At 39.2% G+C, this 13,583-nt stretch overlaps 1 protein-coding gene across 3 annotated transcripts in view; it reads left to right on the top strand.

Annotated features, from left to right (window-relative positions):
- The window catches only part of CNTNAP4 (contactin associated protein family member 4), a 401,947-nt gene that overhangs the window by 323,575 nt on the left and 64,789 nt on the right, over positions 1–13,583 (top strand). For all 3 annotated transcript variants that reach the window (XM_056525258.1, XM_056525251.1, XM_056525242.1), the window contains exons 16-17: positions 10,534–10,704; positions 12,444–12,662. In XM_056525258.1, coding sequence (XP_056381233.1) covers positions 10,534–10,704; positions 12,444–12,662 — 390 coding nt within the window. The remainder of the gene's footprint in view (positions 1–10,533; positions 10,705–12,443; positions 12,663–13,583) is intronic.

The following is a 13,583-nucleotide window of genomic DNA, read 5'->3' as shown; positions in this document are numbered from 1 at the left end:
GGAAGCCCACTATGTCATTTATGACAACACAGGATCTCCCTCAGCAAAGTAGACTTTATAGGCCTCCCTTTTAAATAGTAGTGTTGTTCGCGAATATTCGCAAATCTAATTTTATTCGCGAATATCGCATATTCGCAAATTCGCGAATATTGTGAATATAGAACTATATATTCGGAATTACGAATATTCGTTTTTTTCCCCGCATATGTGAAAATGTATGTGCATATGCCCTACCTTCTTTAATTGTATAGGGAACTATGACTAGTGCATTAACTATGTGATTTTTTGCCCATTGAAACCAATAGGCACCTTGTGGTCTATGGGGATCACACGGCATGTAAAACAGTAAGTCCAAGAATAAAACTCACAATTCTTTTTCCGCTTTGCATTTTTCAGTTTGGCGTTGTTTTTTTTTTTTCACTCTTTTTCAGCTCCTTGGCGGTTTTGCAAAATCGCAGCATGTTGAGCCTATGGCGTTTTTTCCCCTGAAATTGTGGTATTTTTCTCCCATAGAAGTATATGGGGGTAAAAAAATGCCAAGAAAAATGCCAGGTGGGTTTTAACTTAGGTGTTTTTTCAGGCGTTTTTTATCCTTTTTTGGACTTTAGCGATCCAAAAAAGTAATGGAGATATCCTTTTTAATAAAATTTCGAAGAGTACCATTAAAAAAATTATAAAAAAGATACAGTAGTGATGGAAAAAATTGTATTTGAAAAAATGTATCTTTTTTTTGTAACAACATTTTTATACATTTTTAAACAGGGTTCAATTTATGTGTGCGGGCAGGGCACTAAACATGTAGCCGACAATAATAAAAATGTAGTGTGTGTGTGTTTTTCACTTTTTATTCTTTATTTTTTACATTTTTTAGGTAGTACTACTACTCCCAGCATGAGAGTAGTAGTACCTGTAATAATTGACAGATCGCCCTGTGTCCGTTGCGATCCTTCTGTATAATTTATGGATTTGGCTGGTCGCTCTTCTATTGTCCCCTGCCCTGGCATATATACACACCTATTCATATTTCCCACAGAGAGCTCTGATTGGCCAGATGGTTGCAGCCAATCACAACTCTCTGTGGGAAATATGAATATGTGTATATATACGTCAGTGCAGTGGACCATAGAAGAGCGGCCGGCCGCATTATACAGGAGGATCACAGCGAGTGTCAGGAGTGACATCCGCTGTGATCTTTCCTTAACTGTACTACTGCTCCAAACATGAAGCACACTCTGCTCCATGCTTGCTGTTGTAGTACCTGCATTAATAAACAGATCGCAACAGGTGACATAAGTTACACTTGCTGAGATCTGTCTATTAATGCAGGTACTAAAGCTCCCAGCATGGAGCAGAGTGTGCTCCATTTTGAGAGTAGTAGTACCTGCAGTTAAGGATAGATCACAGCGGGTGTCACTCCTGACACTCGATGCGATCGTCCTATCTATTGCAGAGATGTGGAGCGGCTTTCACCTCGCTCGCATCTCTGCTCTATACTCCGGCTGGCCAGTGATATGAATAGAACATCACTCGTTCATATTTCCAGCTGAGAGCAGTGATTGGCTGCAACCATCCGGCCAATCCCCACTATGGCCGGAAAATATAAATGAGTAATGTTCTATTCACATCACTGGTTGGCTTGGAGTACAGAGCAGAGATGCGAGCGCTGTATAGAGCCACTCCGCATTTCTGCTATATTATGGATGATCGCATTGGGTGATATGTCTATTAGTACAGGTACTACTACTCCCACCATAGAACAGTCTGTTCCATGCTGGGAATAGTAGTACTACCTAAAAAAAAGTTACAAATACAGAAAAAAAAGTGAAACACACACACTTTATTACAAATTAATTTTAAATACATTTTTTCTCATCCCTACTGCCTCCTTTTTTTCCCCCTTTATTTCCTTTTTTTTTTTTTCTGGAAAAGGAGGCCCAAAAATGCAATTTCCACTCAAATGCAAAAATGCCAGAAAAAAGTCAGTGTTTTTTCTGGTGCTTTTTTTTGTAAAAAAAAAAAAAAAAAAAAAACGCAGGAAAAATAAAATAAAATAAAAAAAGTGGAATGCTAGCCTTAGAATTGCAGCATTCAAAAGAGAAAAGTTTTGAAGTTTTGTATTTGGCATGACAAAATTAATTTTCTCCTCTTTGGTTTTCTTCACTTTGGCTGCTTGATCATGACAATTACACACCTCAGTGCAAGGCAACTCTTTACTATTGTGCTTGTGTATGTTTTATGGTATTTAGGACCTGTTCACATCATGCTGGGTTGTCCTTTTAATTTTATATTCTTTTATATTGATTCATAACCAGATTTGCAGGCTTGGTCTGTTCCTTACATCAATATGTCAATTTTGCCAGACTGAAAAGCACAGAAGACTATGCTTTGAGTCTCATAAAAGAAACTCATATAGCTACAACAAGAAATAAAAAAAGCCAAAATGTTGAAAGCCAAATTAAATAAATGTCCTCTAAATAATGAAAAATCAGCTACCAGAGAGTGTATAATAGAGAGAGCTTAAAGGGGTACTCCAGTGGAAAACATTTTTTTTTTCAAATCAACTGGTGCCAGAAAGTTAAACAGATTTGTGAATTACTTCAATTTAAAAATCCAAATCTTTCAAGTACTTATCAGCTGCTGAATGCTTTACAGGAAGTTGTATTTTTTTCTGGAGTTCTTTTCAGTCTCACCACAGTGATATCTGCTGATACCTCTGTCGGTATCAGGAACTGTCAGAGCAGGAGAGGTTTGTTATGTGGATTTGCTCCTAGTCTGGATAGTTTCTGACATGGACAGTATTGGAAGGATTAAGATTTTTTTTTTTTAATAGAAGTAATTTACAAATTCTGGCACCAGTTGATTTAAAAAAAAATGTTTTTCCACCAGAGTATCCCTTTAACAGAAAAAAAAATGAAGCAATTAAACCCTCTCCAAGTCATATCATTACTTATTTTTCATTAGTAACCTGCAGGGGGAATAGTCATTTATAAATTTGTTAACAATCTCTATTGACTCATAGGTGTTAATTTGTTATTATGATAGTGTAGATTTTAACTCCCTAACGACACAGCCCACTTTGGCCTTCAGGACCGGAGCAATTTTATTTTAGTGTTTTTCGTTTTTTCTTCCTCGCCTCTAGCTGTAGGAAAAGTTCCTGTTTAGAGTTTTAGTTTTGCAATAGCTGGAGGTTTGCACCTGTAAACCATGGGTACATTCACATGGGCGGGGGTTCACAGCTAGTTTCCCAATGCATGTTTGAGCTGCGGCAAATTTTCCACTGCAACTCAAACTCCCAGCAGGAAACTCACTGTAAACCTTTTCCCGTGTGAATGTATCCTAAAAATACTGACTACACTACACTACCACAAAATAAAAAGTAAAACACTACATATACACCCTTACACAATTACCCCCCAATAAAAATGCGTTTCCAAAACAGAGCCTCTGGCTGTTGCAAAACAACAACTCCCGGCATTGACAGACGGCCATTGATTGTCCAGGTATGCTGGGAGTTTTGCAACAGCTAGAGGCACCTTGTTTGGGAAACACTGGTGTAGGGTATTTTTGGCAGTGGAGGCAAGTGTAATGCTTGCATCTGTGTTTGCTCCTATGCAAATCACTAATTTAGGCCTCAAATGCACATGGCGCTCTCTCACCTCGGAGCCCTGTCATATTTCACGGCAACAGTTTAGGGCCACATATGGGGTATTTCTGTACTTGGGGGTGTTAAAAATGTTGTGGGGCTTTTCCTCCTTTTACCCCTTATGAAAATGAAAAATTCGGGTCTACACCAGCATGTTAGTGTAAAAAATGTTGTTTTTTACACTAACATGCTGGTGTTGCCCCATACTTTTCATTTTCCCAAGAGGAAAAAGGAAAGCAAGACCCCCAAAATTTGTAACACAATACCCCATATGTGGACATAAAGTGCTCTGCGGGTGCACAACATGGCTCAGGAGTGAGGGTGCACCATATATGTTTGAGGTCTAAATTTGTGATTTGTACAGGGGTGGCTGATTTTACAGTGGTTCTGACATAAATGCAAAACAAAAAACAACACCCACATTTGACCCCATTTTGGAAACTACACCCCTCACAGAACATAACAAGGAGTATAGAGAGCCTTAACACCCCACAGGTGTTTGACAAATTTGGAAAAGTTGGACATGAAAATTAAAAATTTAATTTTTTTCACTAAAATCCTGGTTACCCCAAAGTTTTCATTTTCACAAGAGGTAATAGTAAAAAAGAGCCCCCAAAATTTGTAACCCGATTTCTTCTGAGTAAGGAAATACCCCAAATGTGTATGTAAAGTGCTCTGCGGGCGCACTACAATGCTCAGAAGAGAAGGAGCACCATTGGGCATTTGGAGAGAGAATTTGGCTGGAATTGAAGGCCATGTTCATTTACAAAGCCCGCATGCTGCCAGAACAGTGGACTCCCCCCACATGTGACCCCATTTTGGAAACTACACCCCTCACGGAATGTAACAAGGGGTGCAGTGAGCATGTACACCCCACAGGTGTCTGACAGATTTTTGGAACAGTGGTCCGTGAAAATGAAAAAGCGCGGTGCCGCGTGCTATTAACCCTTTAGTCTAAAGTGAAACTAAATGAATGCTGGTTAGCTCAGGGGGCTGTTTGGGACTGCCGCTGTGAAATCCTATGAGAAACCATTGATCAATGTAAAAGATTAGTGTGTGCAGTGTTATAGCCCCCATGGGAGCTATAACATTGCAAAAAAAAATAAAAAATAGGAAAAAAAAAGTTAATAAAGATCATTTAACCCCTTCCCTAATAAAAGTTTGAATCACCCCCCTTTTCCCATTTAAAAAAAAACTATGTAAATAAAAATAAACATATGTGATATCACCGCGTGCATAAACGTCCAAATTATAAAAATAAATAATTAATTTACCCGCACGGTCAATGGCGTACGAACAAAAAAATTCCAAAGTCCAAAATAGCATATTTTTTTGTCACTTTTTATATCATGAAAAAATGGGGAAAAAAAACAATCAATAAGTCCGATCAATACAAAAATAATACAGCTAAAAACTTCAGATCACGGTGCAAAAAATGAGCCCTCATACTGCTCCATACGCCGAAAAAGAAAAAAGTTATAGGCGTCAGGAGATGACAATTTTAAACATTAAACTTTTCCTGCATGTAGTTCAGATTTTTTTCAGAAGTACACCAAAATCAAATCTACATAAGTAGGGTATCATTTTTATCATATGGACCTATGGAATAACAATAAGGTGTAATTTTTACCCAAAAATTTACTGTGTAGAATCGGAAGCCCCCAAAATTTACAAAATGGCGTTTTTTTCTTAAATTTTTGTTGCACAATGGCCCTCATTTACTAAGAGTGTCGGGTTTCTCTCTGAGTGTTTCATCATTTACTCTGTGTATTTTTCTCCCTGATTTACTAATGTGTCGCACGGGGAAAAAAATTGTGTCGCACGGGTTGGAAATTGTGTCGCAGGGTAACTTGCATATATGCCCCCGCACTGCGCAATCACATGCCCCCAGCAGCGCATGTGTATATATATATATATAAATCCCCCCCCCGCATAGCGCTATTATATACCCCCGCAGCGCATGTGTACATATATATAAATCCCCCCCGCATAGCGCTATTATATACCCCCGCAGCGCATGTGTACATATATATAAATCCCCCCGCATAGCGCTATTATATACCCCACGCAGCGCATGTGTACACATATATATATATCCCCCCGCATAGCGTTATTATATTCCCCCCTGCAGCGCATGTAGATATATATGCCCCGCACAGCGCATCTATATACATATGTCTCTAAAGCGCTATTAATGACTAATGCAGTGGTCTCCAACTTGCAGACCTCCAGATGTTTCAAAACTACAACTCCCAGCATGCCGTTGGCTGTCCGGGCATGCTGGGAGTTGTAGTTTTGCAACATCTGGAGGTCCGCAGGTTGGAGACCACTGCGCTTCAGAGGCATATGTATATAGAAGCGAAGTGGGGAGCAGTCATATAGCGTTATCTGGTTCCCACTTCGCTACAATACATAATGCACAGCAAACACCAGATCTGCCCCATCGCCTCCCCCATCCCCGGTGTTATAATTACCTGTTGCTGGGGCCCGGGGTCCACGATGATTCTGGCTTCGGCGCTGTTGCTGTGCGCTGTCACTGTGCGCACTGACGATTGACGTCCCCAATGCACATCGTGACATCACCATCAGTGCGCACAGTGACAGCGCACAGCAACAGCCCCGAAGCCAGAATCATCGTGGACCCCGGGCCCCAGCAACAGGTAATTATAACACCGGGGATGGGGGAGGCGATGGGGCAGATCTGGTGTTTGCTGTGCATTATGTATTGTAGCGAAGTGGGAACCAGATAATGCTATATGTCTTCTCACCACTTCGCTTCTATATACATATGCCTCTGAAGCGCAGTGGTCTCCAACCTGCGGACCTCCAGATGTTGCAAAACTACAACTCTTAGAATGCGCGGACAGCCAATGGCTGTCCGGGCTTGCTGGGAGTTGTAGTTTTGAAACATCTGGAGGTCCGCAAGTTGGAGACCACTGCATTAGTCATCAATGTTCCATGATGGGGGTAGCATTCACTCGGTTTTCAGTAATTTCCCGACAGCTCAGAGCTGTTGGGTTTTAGTGAAGAAAAATCCACAGGTTTTCCTGTGAGTTTTTCATCATAGTGTTTTTTCTTTTTTGTCAGGAACACGCCCCTTTTTGTGATAACCACGCCCATTTTGATGGGTTTAAAAAACACTCGGAGTGATGATATCTTTTGTCAGGTTGTGCGACCAAATTTGTGTCGCATGGGCTATGCGACACAAATTTGGTCGCACAGCCCGACAAAAAAAGTCGAGTTGACATTAGTAAATGAGGGCTAATGATTTTTCTTCCGTTTTGCCAAAGATTTTTGGTAAAATGACTGATGTCATTACAAAGTAGAATTGGTGGCGCCAAAAATAAGCCATCATATGGATTTTTTAGGTGCAAAATTTAAAGAATTATGATTATTTAAAGATAAGGAGGAAAAAACGAAAGTGCAAAAACGGAAAATCCCGGGTCCTTACTTTCTGGCACCAGTTGATTTAAAAAAAAAAAAAGTTTTCCACCGGAGTACCACTTTAAGGTAAAAATGGGCTGTGTCCTTAAGGGGTTAACATCTTAACGCTGATTGCAGAATATGTATAGCAGCTGCATTCTAAAACAATATGAAGTAAGCTCAGAAGCATTGATCAGTATAAGCAATCGGATCCCCTAAAGGTGTAAAAAAAAAAAAAAAAGTTACATTTTTTTTAAATATAAAAAAAAAAAACACCTCCCAAATAAAAATTCAAATCATACCCATTTTCCTTTTTTTTCAACTAAAACATGTAAATAAACAAAAAATAAGCCTATTTGATAGCAAATATTGTATGGTAAAAAAAAAATTGTACTGAACTATGACTGAAATATGAAAAAATAAAAAATAAACTTCATGCCACAAATGCTGATGTATAAGAAAATGTGTAAGAAAAGGTGATTAAAAAAAAGTCCCACCTACTATAAAGTATGGATTAAAACTACAGATCATGGCACAAAAAATATGCCCTAATACAGCCCTGTAGAAGGAAATAACAAACTTCCGAAGGTCTGAAGTGGGGGATTTTGGGCATATTTATTTATTTATTTTAAATCAAGAACATGAGGAAGGCAAAAAACAAAAAAAAAACAAAAAAACATAAGGCTGGTGCTAATTGCTCCATAACAGAGGAAACATTCCGGAAAAACATTTACTGAGTCAGACATCACAACATCATGTGGCAGAGAGTTTCATAGTATCTCTGCTCTTACAGTAAAGAATCTCTGTGATAGTGGCAAAACCTTCTTTCCTCTAGATGTAGCAGATTCTCCTTTGTCATAGTTAGCGACCTAGGTAAAAAAAAAAGACCACAAGAGAGATCTCTGTACTTTCCATTCATATATTTGTAGATTGTGATCAAATCGTCACAAAGACCTCTTTTCTCCAAACTAAATAACCCCAAGCTAAATATTATACCATCAATTATCTTGGTTACCTTTTTCTGCACCCTCCCCAGTTCAGCCATGTCCTTCTTCTATACAGGTGCTCAAAATTGGGCACAATACTTCATAATTAGTCTGACAAGTGATGTCCCTGTCATGTGCCTCTATGCCTCTCTTCAAACATCCTATGACTTTTTTGGTCTTGGCAGTCTCTATCTGGCACTGGTCACTAAAGTTGAGTTTATTGTCAACCAATACCCCCAAGCCCTTTTCTGTAGTAGTTTTTACTCATGTTTTATTATTTAACATAAAAAAACAAAGAAAGGTTGCAGCAACACTCTTGGGCATAAAATGGAGGCTCTTAGTGCACTTGTTGATCAAAACATGTCCCCCATCCACTACGCGGTGGTGGTTTCATTTAGGATGGGACCCCAACATACTAAATAAATTCACCTTCAGCTGGGCATATGGCCTCTAACTGGGTGACATGCAGGATCCACTATCAAATTGAAATTAAAAAACCTTCTATGTGGTGGCCCCATTTTGGATGGGACCCTGACATGCTTAATTCACTCACCTTCTGCTGGGCACATGGCCTCTGAATGAGTGACATGCAGGATCCACTACCAATTTAAAACCTCCTGTGAACAGGGAGGGGTGCACGGCTAGAGAGGGTGCCACTCCCCCTTGCTTGTAAAGCAAAAACCCAATAAAGAAAAATAGCCAGCACAACCACCTAATACACAGGTGTACGCTGCTGTGGCAAATACAGAGCATACAAAAAACAAAGAAAGGTTATTATTTAGCACATACAGTATCTCACTACAGTATCTCAGTACACCTCTGACATTTTAATAAATATTTTATTACATCTTTTAATGTGACAACACTGAAGAAATGAATCTCTGCTACAATGTAATGTAGTGAGTGCACAGCCTGTATAACAGTATTTGAAGGGGTACTCCTTAGACATATTATCTCCTATCCAAAGGATAGGGAATAAGATGTCTAATTATGGGGGGTCCTGCTGCTGGGACCCCCAGTGATCTCTGCTGTGGCACCGCCCCCCAGGTGGCCCCCAGCCATGCCCCCTCTTGACATCACACCTTCCTTCCCAATGCAAATCTATGGGAGATGGCCACCATGCCTCTTACCATAGACTTCCATAGACTTCACGTGGTCGTGAAGTTACAAGGGTGCATGGCCACAACATCACAAGCCTCTGGTTCTGCAGCTGGTGTTCTAAACAAACGATGGATGCTGCAGGGAGATCACGGGGGTTCCAGCGGCGGGCCCCCCACAATGAGACTTCTTATACCCTATCCTTTGGACCCCTTTAATGTTGTGTCCCCTCAAAATAACTCAACATACATGCATTAATGTCTAAACCTTGGCAACAAAAGTACAATTTGGCAATGTCCAGATTGGCCCAAATCGGTCATTTTCTTTCTCTTGCTAGTGTTACAATGTTTCATTTTTATTTTAGTTGTTTTTTTATAGTATTTTTTCTGATAAAAATTCCTTTATTGACGGTAAAATAATGGCAATACATAACCTCTTATATGGGAAAATGAAATAAGATGAATAAAAGAAGAAATGTAAAAGAGTGTTTATTGCAGACACAACCTACAATGCACTGTATGACTATTTGAGACATAAATAACAGATGGATAAGAAGAAACTTGCGGCCTTCATTGTTTGAGGGAGGTAGTAATAAGATCTTATTAATGAGATAGATAAAGTCACAGCTGAGAGAATCAATAAAGCCCAAACTTGTGGGAGAGATGTAATGTTTGTGATTTAACAGTTGGTCAGGCTTTAAGAGAACACAAGGCTGGAGCTTTTTTATTACCACAAGGTGTGTTAGCGTTTATTGGTTGCAGAGATTGGACAGAGAATAAGGAAATCTTATAAAGTAGGGAAAGAACAGAAAACATACTGACTCACTGAATAATTAACTCATATTAAGTTCATTTATTTCCCAACATTTATGTTAACATATTCCCACAGTGCTTTACAGTGAATGTTCCCCCATCCATCAATATAATTTCTTTATTTATATACACAATACCTAAATCCAGTTTAATGGCACCTAAATTACCAGTATGTTTTTGGAGAGTTGGCGGAAAAGCAAAATAGGCAAACTGCTGCTACAAAACACTATTTCAAAGGTAACACGCAGCTCATTGCAATAGATTCTATGGCTCTATAGTTGATACAACTGTATTTCTTTAATATATTTGATAATTGACCATGAGTAGATTACTAGGTAACGACAACCTCTGTGTACATAGCATTAATAAAGTAGGGGCTTGCCCTAAGTGATGCCTGTGATCCAGACACAGTGTCCGGGGGGTTGCTTAGGATTTTTTGACTAGAGTGGAGCTCAATTTGAGAACTATTACAATAAAAGACAATAAATGAACTTGAATGCTCTGCTTGTCTCTCTTACATGATAATGTACACAATGCTTCAGTCAATGGTGTTCTCTTTTCTTTTGCCTAGGAAGTTTTTGGAATGCAGCTTCATTTAACACGATATCGTCTTACCTACATTTCCCGACCTTTGATGGTGAATTTAGTGCAGACGTATCTTTTTTCTTCAAAACTGGGTCACCCTCTGGACTATTCTTGGAAAACCTTGGAATTAAAGATTTTATTAGGATAGAATTGGAATGTGAGTCTGTCTTCTTGTTATTTCATTGATAAGTTATGTGAACATAAGTATGACTGGGGCTACACCTTCTCCAAAGGTTTAGCATGTGCATTAGAAAAACATCCCAACATACATGCTAAACATGTCTATAGGCATTTATTACAAGACAGAAGTTAAGGGGTCCATTTGGCCTCCATCTGGTGTAAAGTGTGCCATATTAGTTAATAGCTGGTGGATGCCATATAGCAGATTAAATTGAAACCTCTTTTGACTTCATTATCTTTTCATAGACAAGATCAGTGAAGCTTCTCAAGTCAGGGACCTCCTTCCTTTCCTATCACAGAGTGGCACTATTGCTTACTATCACCTGCCACATCAAAATATGTGTCAAGTGCCTGTAGGCAATACAACTGTTCAACAACAGGGATCAGGAGGAGGAAAGGGAGGCATACTACAGGACTGTACAACTCTAGGGATTCCTTGGGATTCCTAGGGATATGAGTAATTGTTCATACATAGATAGTTACTTCACTTGAGCTTCCCCAGAGTTTATTTTTGGTAACAGATGATGTATCCCACAGTATGCCTACCTACATCAGGAGCAATGTCATCAGACCACTTTTATAGAGTGTTAGTATATGTGTTATTGCTGTAATTGTAATAAGAAAGATATGTACTATGAGAATTCAGATTGTGCTTAACGGTTTTGGAAAAATATGTAGATGCTTCAGCAAATGCTTTTCTCGCTATGGCAGAATTTTTGCTTTTTTTCAGCTTCTTTAATTCTGATTCACTTTAAGCTTTTCCTAACAGTCATGGTGGGGTCTTCAATTTTTCATTCAAATATGCATCTATCCTTAACAAACTATCCCTTGACACACCCTCTCTGTTTAGCTACCTCTCATTTTGCCTAACATTTTTTACCTTTCTTTTTGACCCCCTACAAGCTTCAGTCTCTACCATTCTATCTTAACCAAAGCACCCAATGGTCTGTTAAATTTCAAAGCTTCTTGATACTGCTCTATGCTCTTACATATAGACTTGTCCTCTCTCATTGACTGTTGACCACTTCTTTCTATTATCCTCCTATTACAAATCCTCTGATCAATTGGTATAATAGACTTAGCGCTCTCCTAGATTTCCTCAATGGTAAAAAGTAAATTTAGTGTCTACCATTTGCATATCACCTCTTCTCCTCAGCGTTTCCTTTTTGGCATCACTGGCACCTTCATTCTTCTCTTTCCATTGGTTTGGCTTAGGACTGCTCATAAAATCCTCAGAGTTCCTCACAGAATGTCCTCTGTGCTCTCCAAAATTTCTCCTGTGAATCCCCCCAACTGTGTAGTTGGTTCTCCCACCATCCAAACTTTAGAAAGTAACCTCTTCCGAAATCTTATAATCTGCAATAACTCTTTCAAATTCACAACATTATTTAAGCTCAAATTCAGTTTTTTTCCCCCACTTTTCTTGTACACTGTAGCCCTCATTGGAAGGGCTCTCCTTCTGTACCAGTGAGCTTATGTTAACTGTTTTTCATGTTTATATCTTATGTGTTTAAACTCAATTTTATATGTACTACACCGTGAAAGTTTATGCTGCTTTGAGATTTGTTTTTAAAAAAGGAACTCTTTTCTAAACATTTATGGCTTGGTAAATGGAAGACACAATATCGGTTCTAACCACAAAGAATACAATAAAATAATTATAGAATGTATATGAAATGAACAGTTTGGTAAACTGAAAAATATCTCTAATTTCAGCTCCAACAGATGTTGTTTTTTCATTTGATGTTGGAAATGGCCCCGTAGAGGTTCGAGTAAGCTCACCAACTCATTTAAATAACAGCCAATGGCATTTTGTGAAAGCTGAGAGAAACATCAAAGAAGCCTCGCTGCAAGTGGACACCTTACCTCAAAAGACATACACTACTCCCTCTGATGGACATATACGTTTGCAGCTTTACAGTCAGCTCTTCATAGGTAAGTTTTAATGTAAACTATTCTAATACTAGAGATAGAGTTGGTGTTTTATGAAATATTACAAAAAAAATTATCTTAAAGATCTGTTCACCACTTTCAGGTATCCAGAGTAAACACAAAAACAAAGTTAGGTTTAAGCAAAGTGGAAAAAAAAATTGGTAGGGGCAAATCTGGTGTACATTCTGGTCCAATTGTGTTAGACTACCAGTCATGACAAAACAAGCCTATAAAAGTGGGTCCCTCTACTAAACATTAAACATGTGCAAAAGGAGATTGACCTCACCTCAATGATATTTATTTAGCATCTACGACAAAAAACAAACATTACAAATATTCATATTGATCATCAAATCAAGAGAAGTAGGGTCATTGCTCGCAAACTATAATAACCCCTAGAGGTTAGACGCAGGACGTACATCTAAGCCGTAACTGCCTGGAACTTGGCCCACTAAGACATACATATATTTCCTAAGAGGCATCCGGACTATTAAGCAAGAGCAAGAGCTTTGCTCCTTTATAGACCACAAAACTGTCACCAATCCCCCCCCCCCACCAGCACTAACCAGAGGTACTGGCCAGTAGTGTGGGGGACGCTGATCAACATGATGTCTACCATGTCTGGATCTGTCCAGCCGTTTGCCTGATATCTTCATTTTTCAAGATATGCAAATCATCTTCTAGCTGGCACGGGCAGGGTTACTGCCTTCACCTCACACAGTGATGACACTGTTGCTCGGCCCGCAGCACCGCATGGCTTATGCATATTCATGCCCTCCCTCTGTATCTCCCTTTCCTCCCCGCTTTATATGTGACTCCACTGTGCTGAGGCCGCTTCCGGGTGTACACAGGAAGCCAGCATATGCGCAATGGAGTCACTTTTCCTTTTACCCTTTAAATATTATGATCAATACTGATGGCATC

This window comes from Hyla sarda, chromosome 1 (assembly GCF_029499605.1).
Source record: "Hyla sarda isolate aHylSar1 chromosome 1, aHylSar1.hap1, whole genome shotgun sequence".
Classification (NCBI taxonomy): Eukaryota; Metazoa; Chordata; class Amphibia; order Anura; family Hylidae; genus Hyla; species Hyla sarda.
Note: the sequence above shows the minus strand (reverse complement) of the source record. Positions and strands in the feature narration are given on the sequence as shown.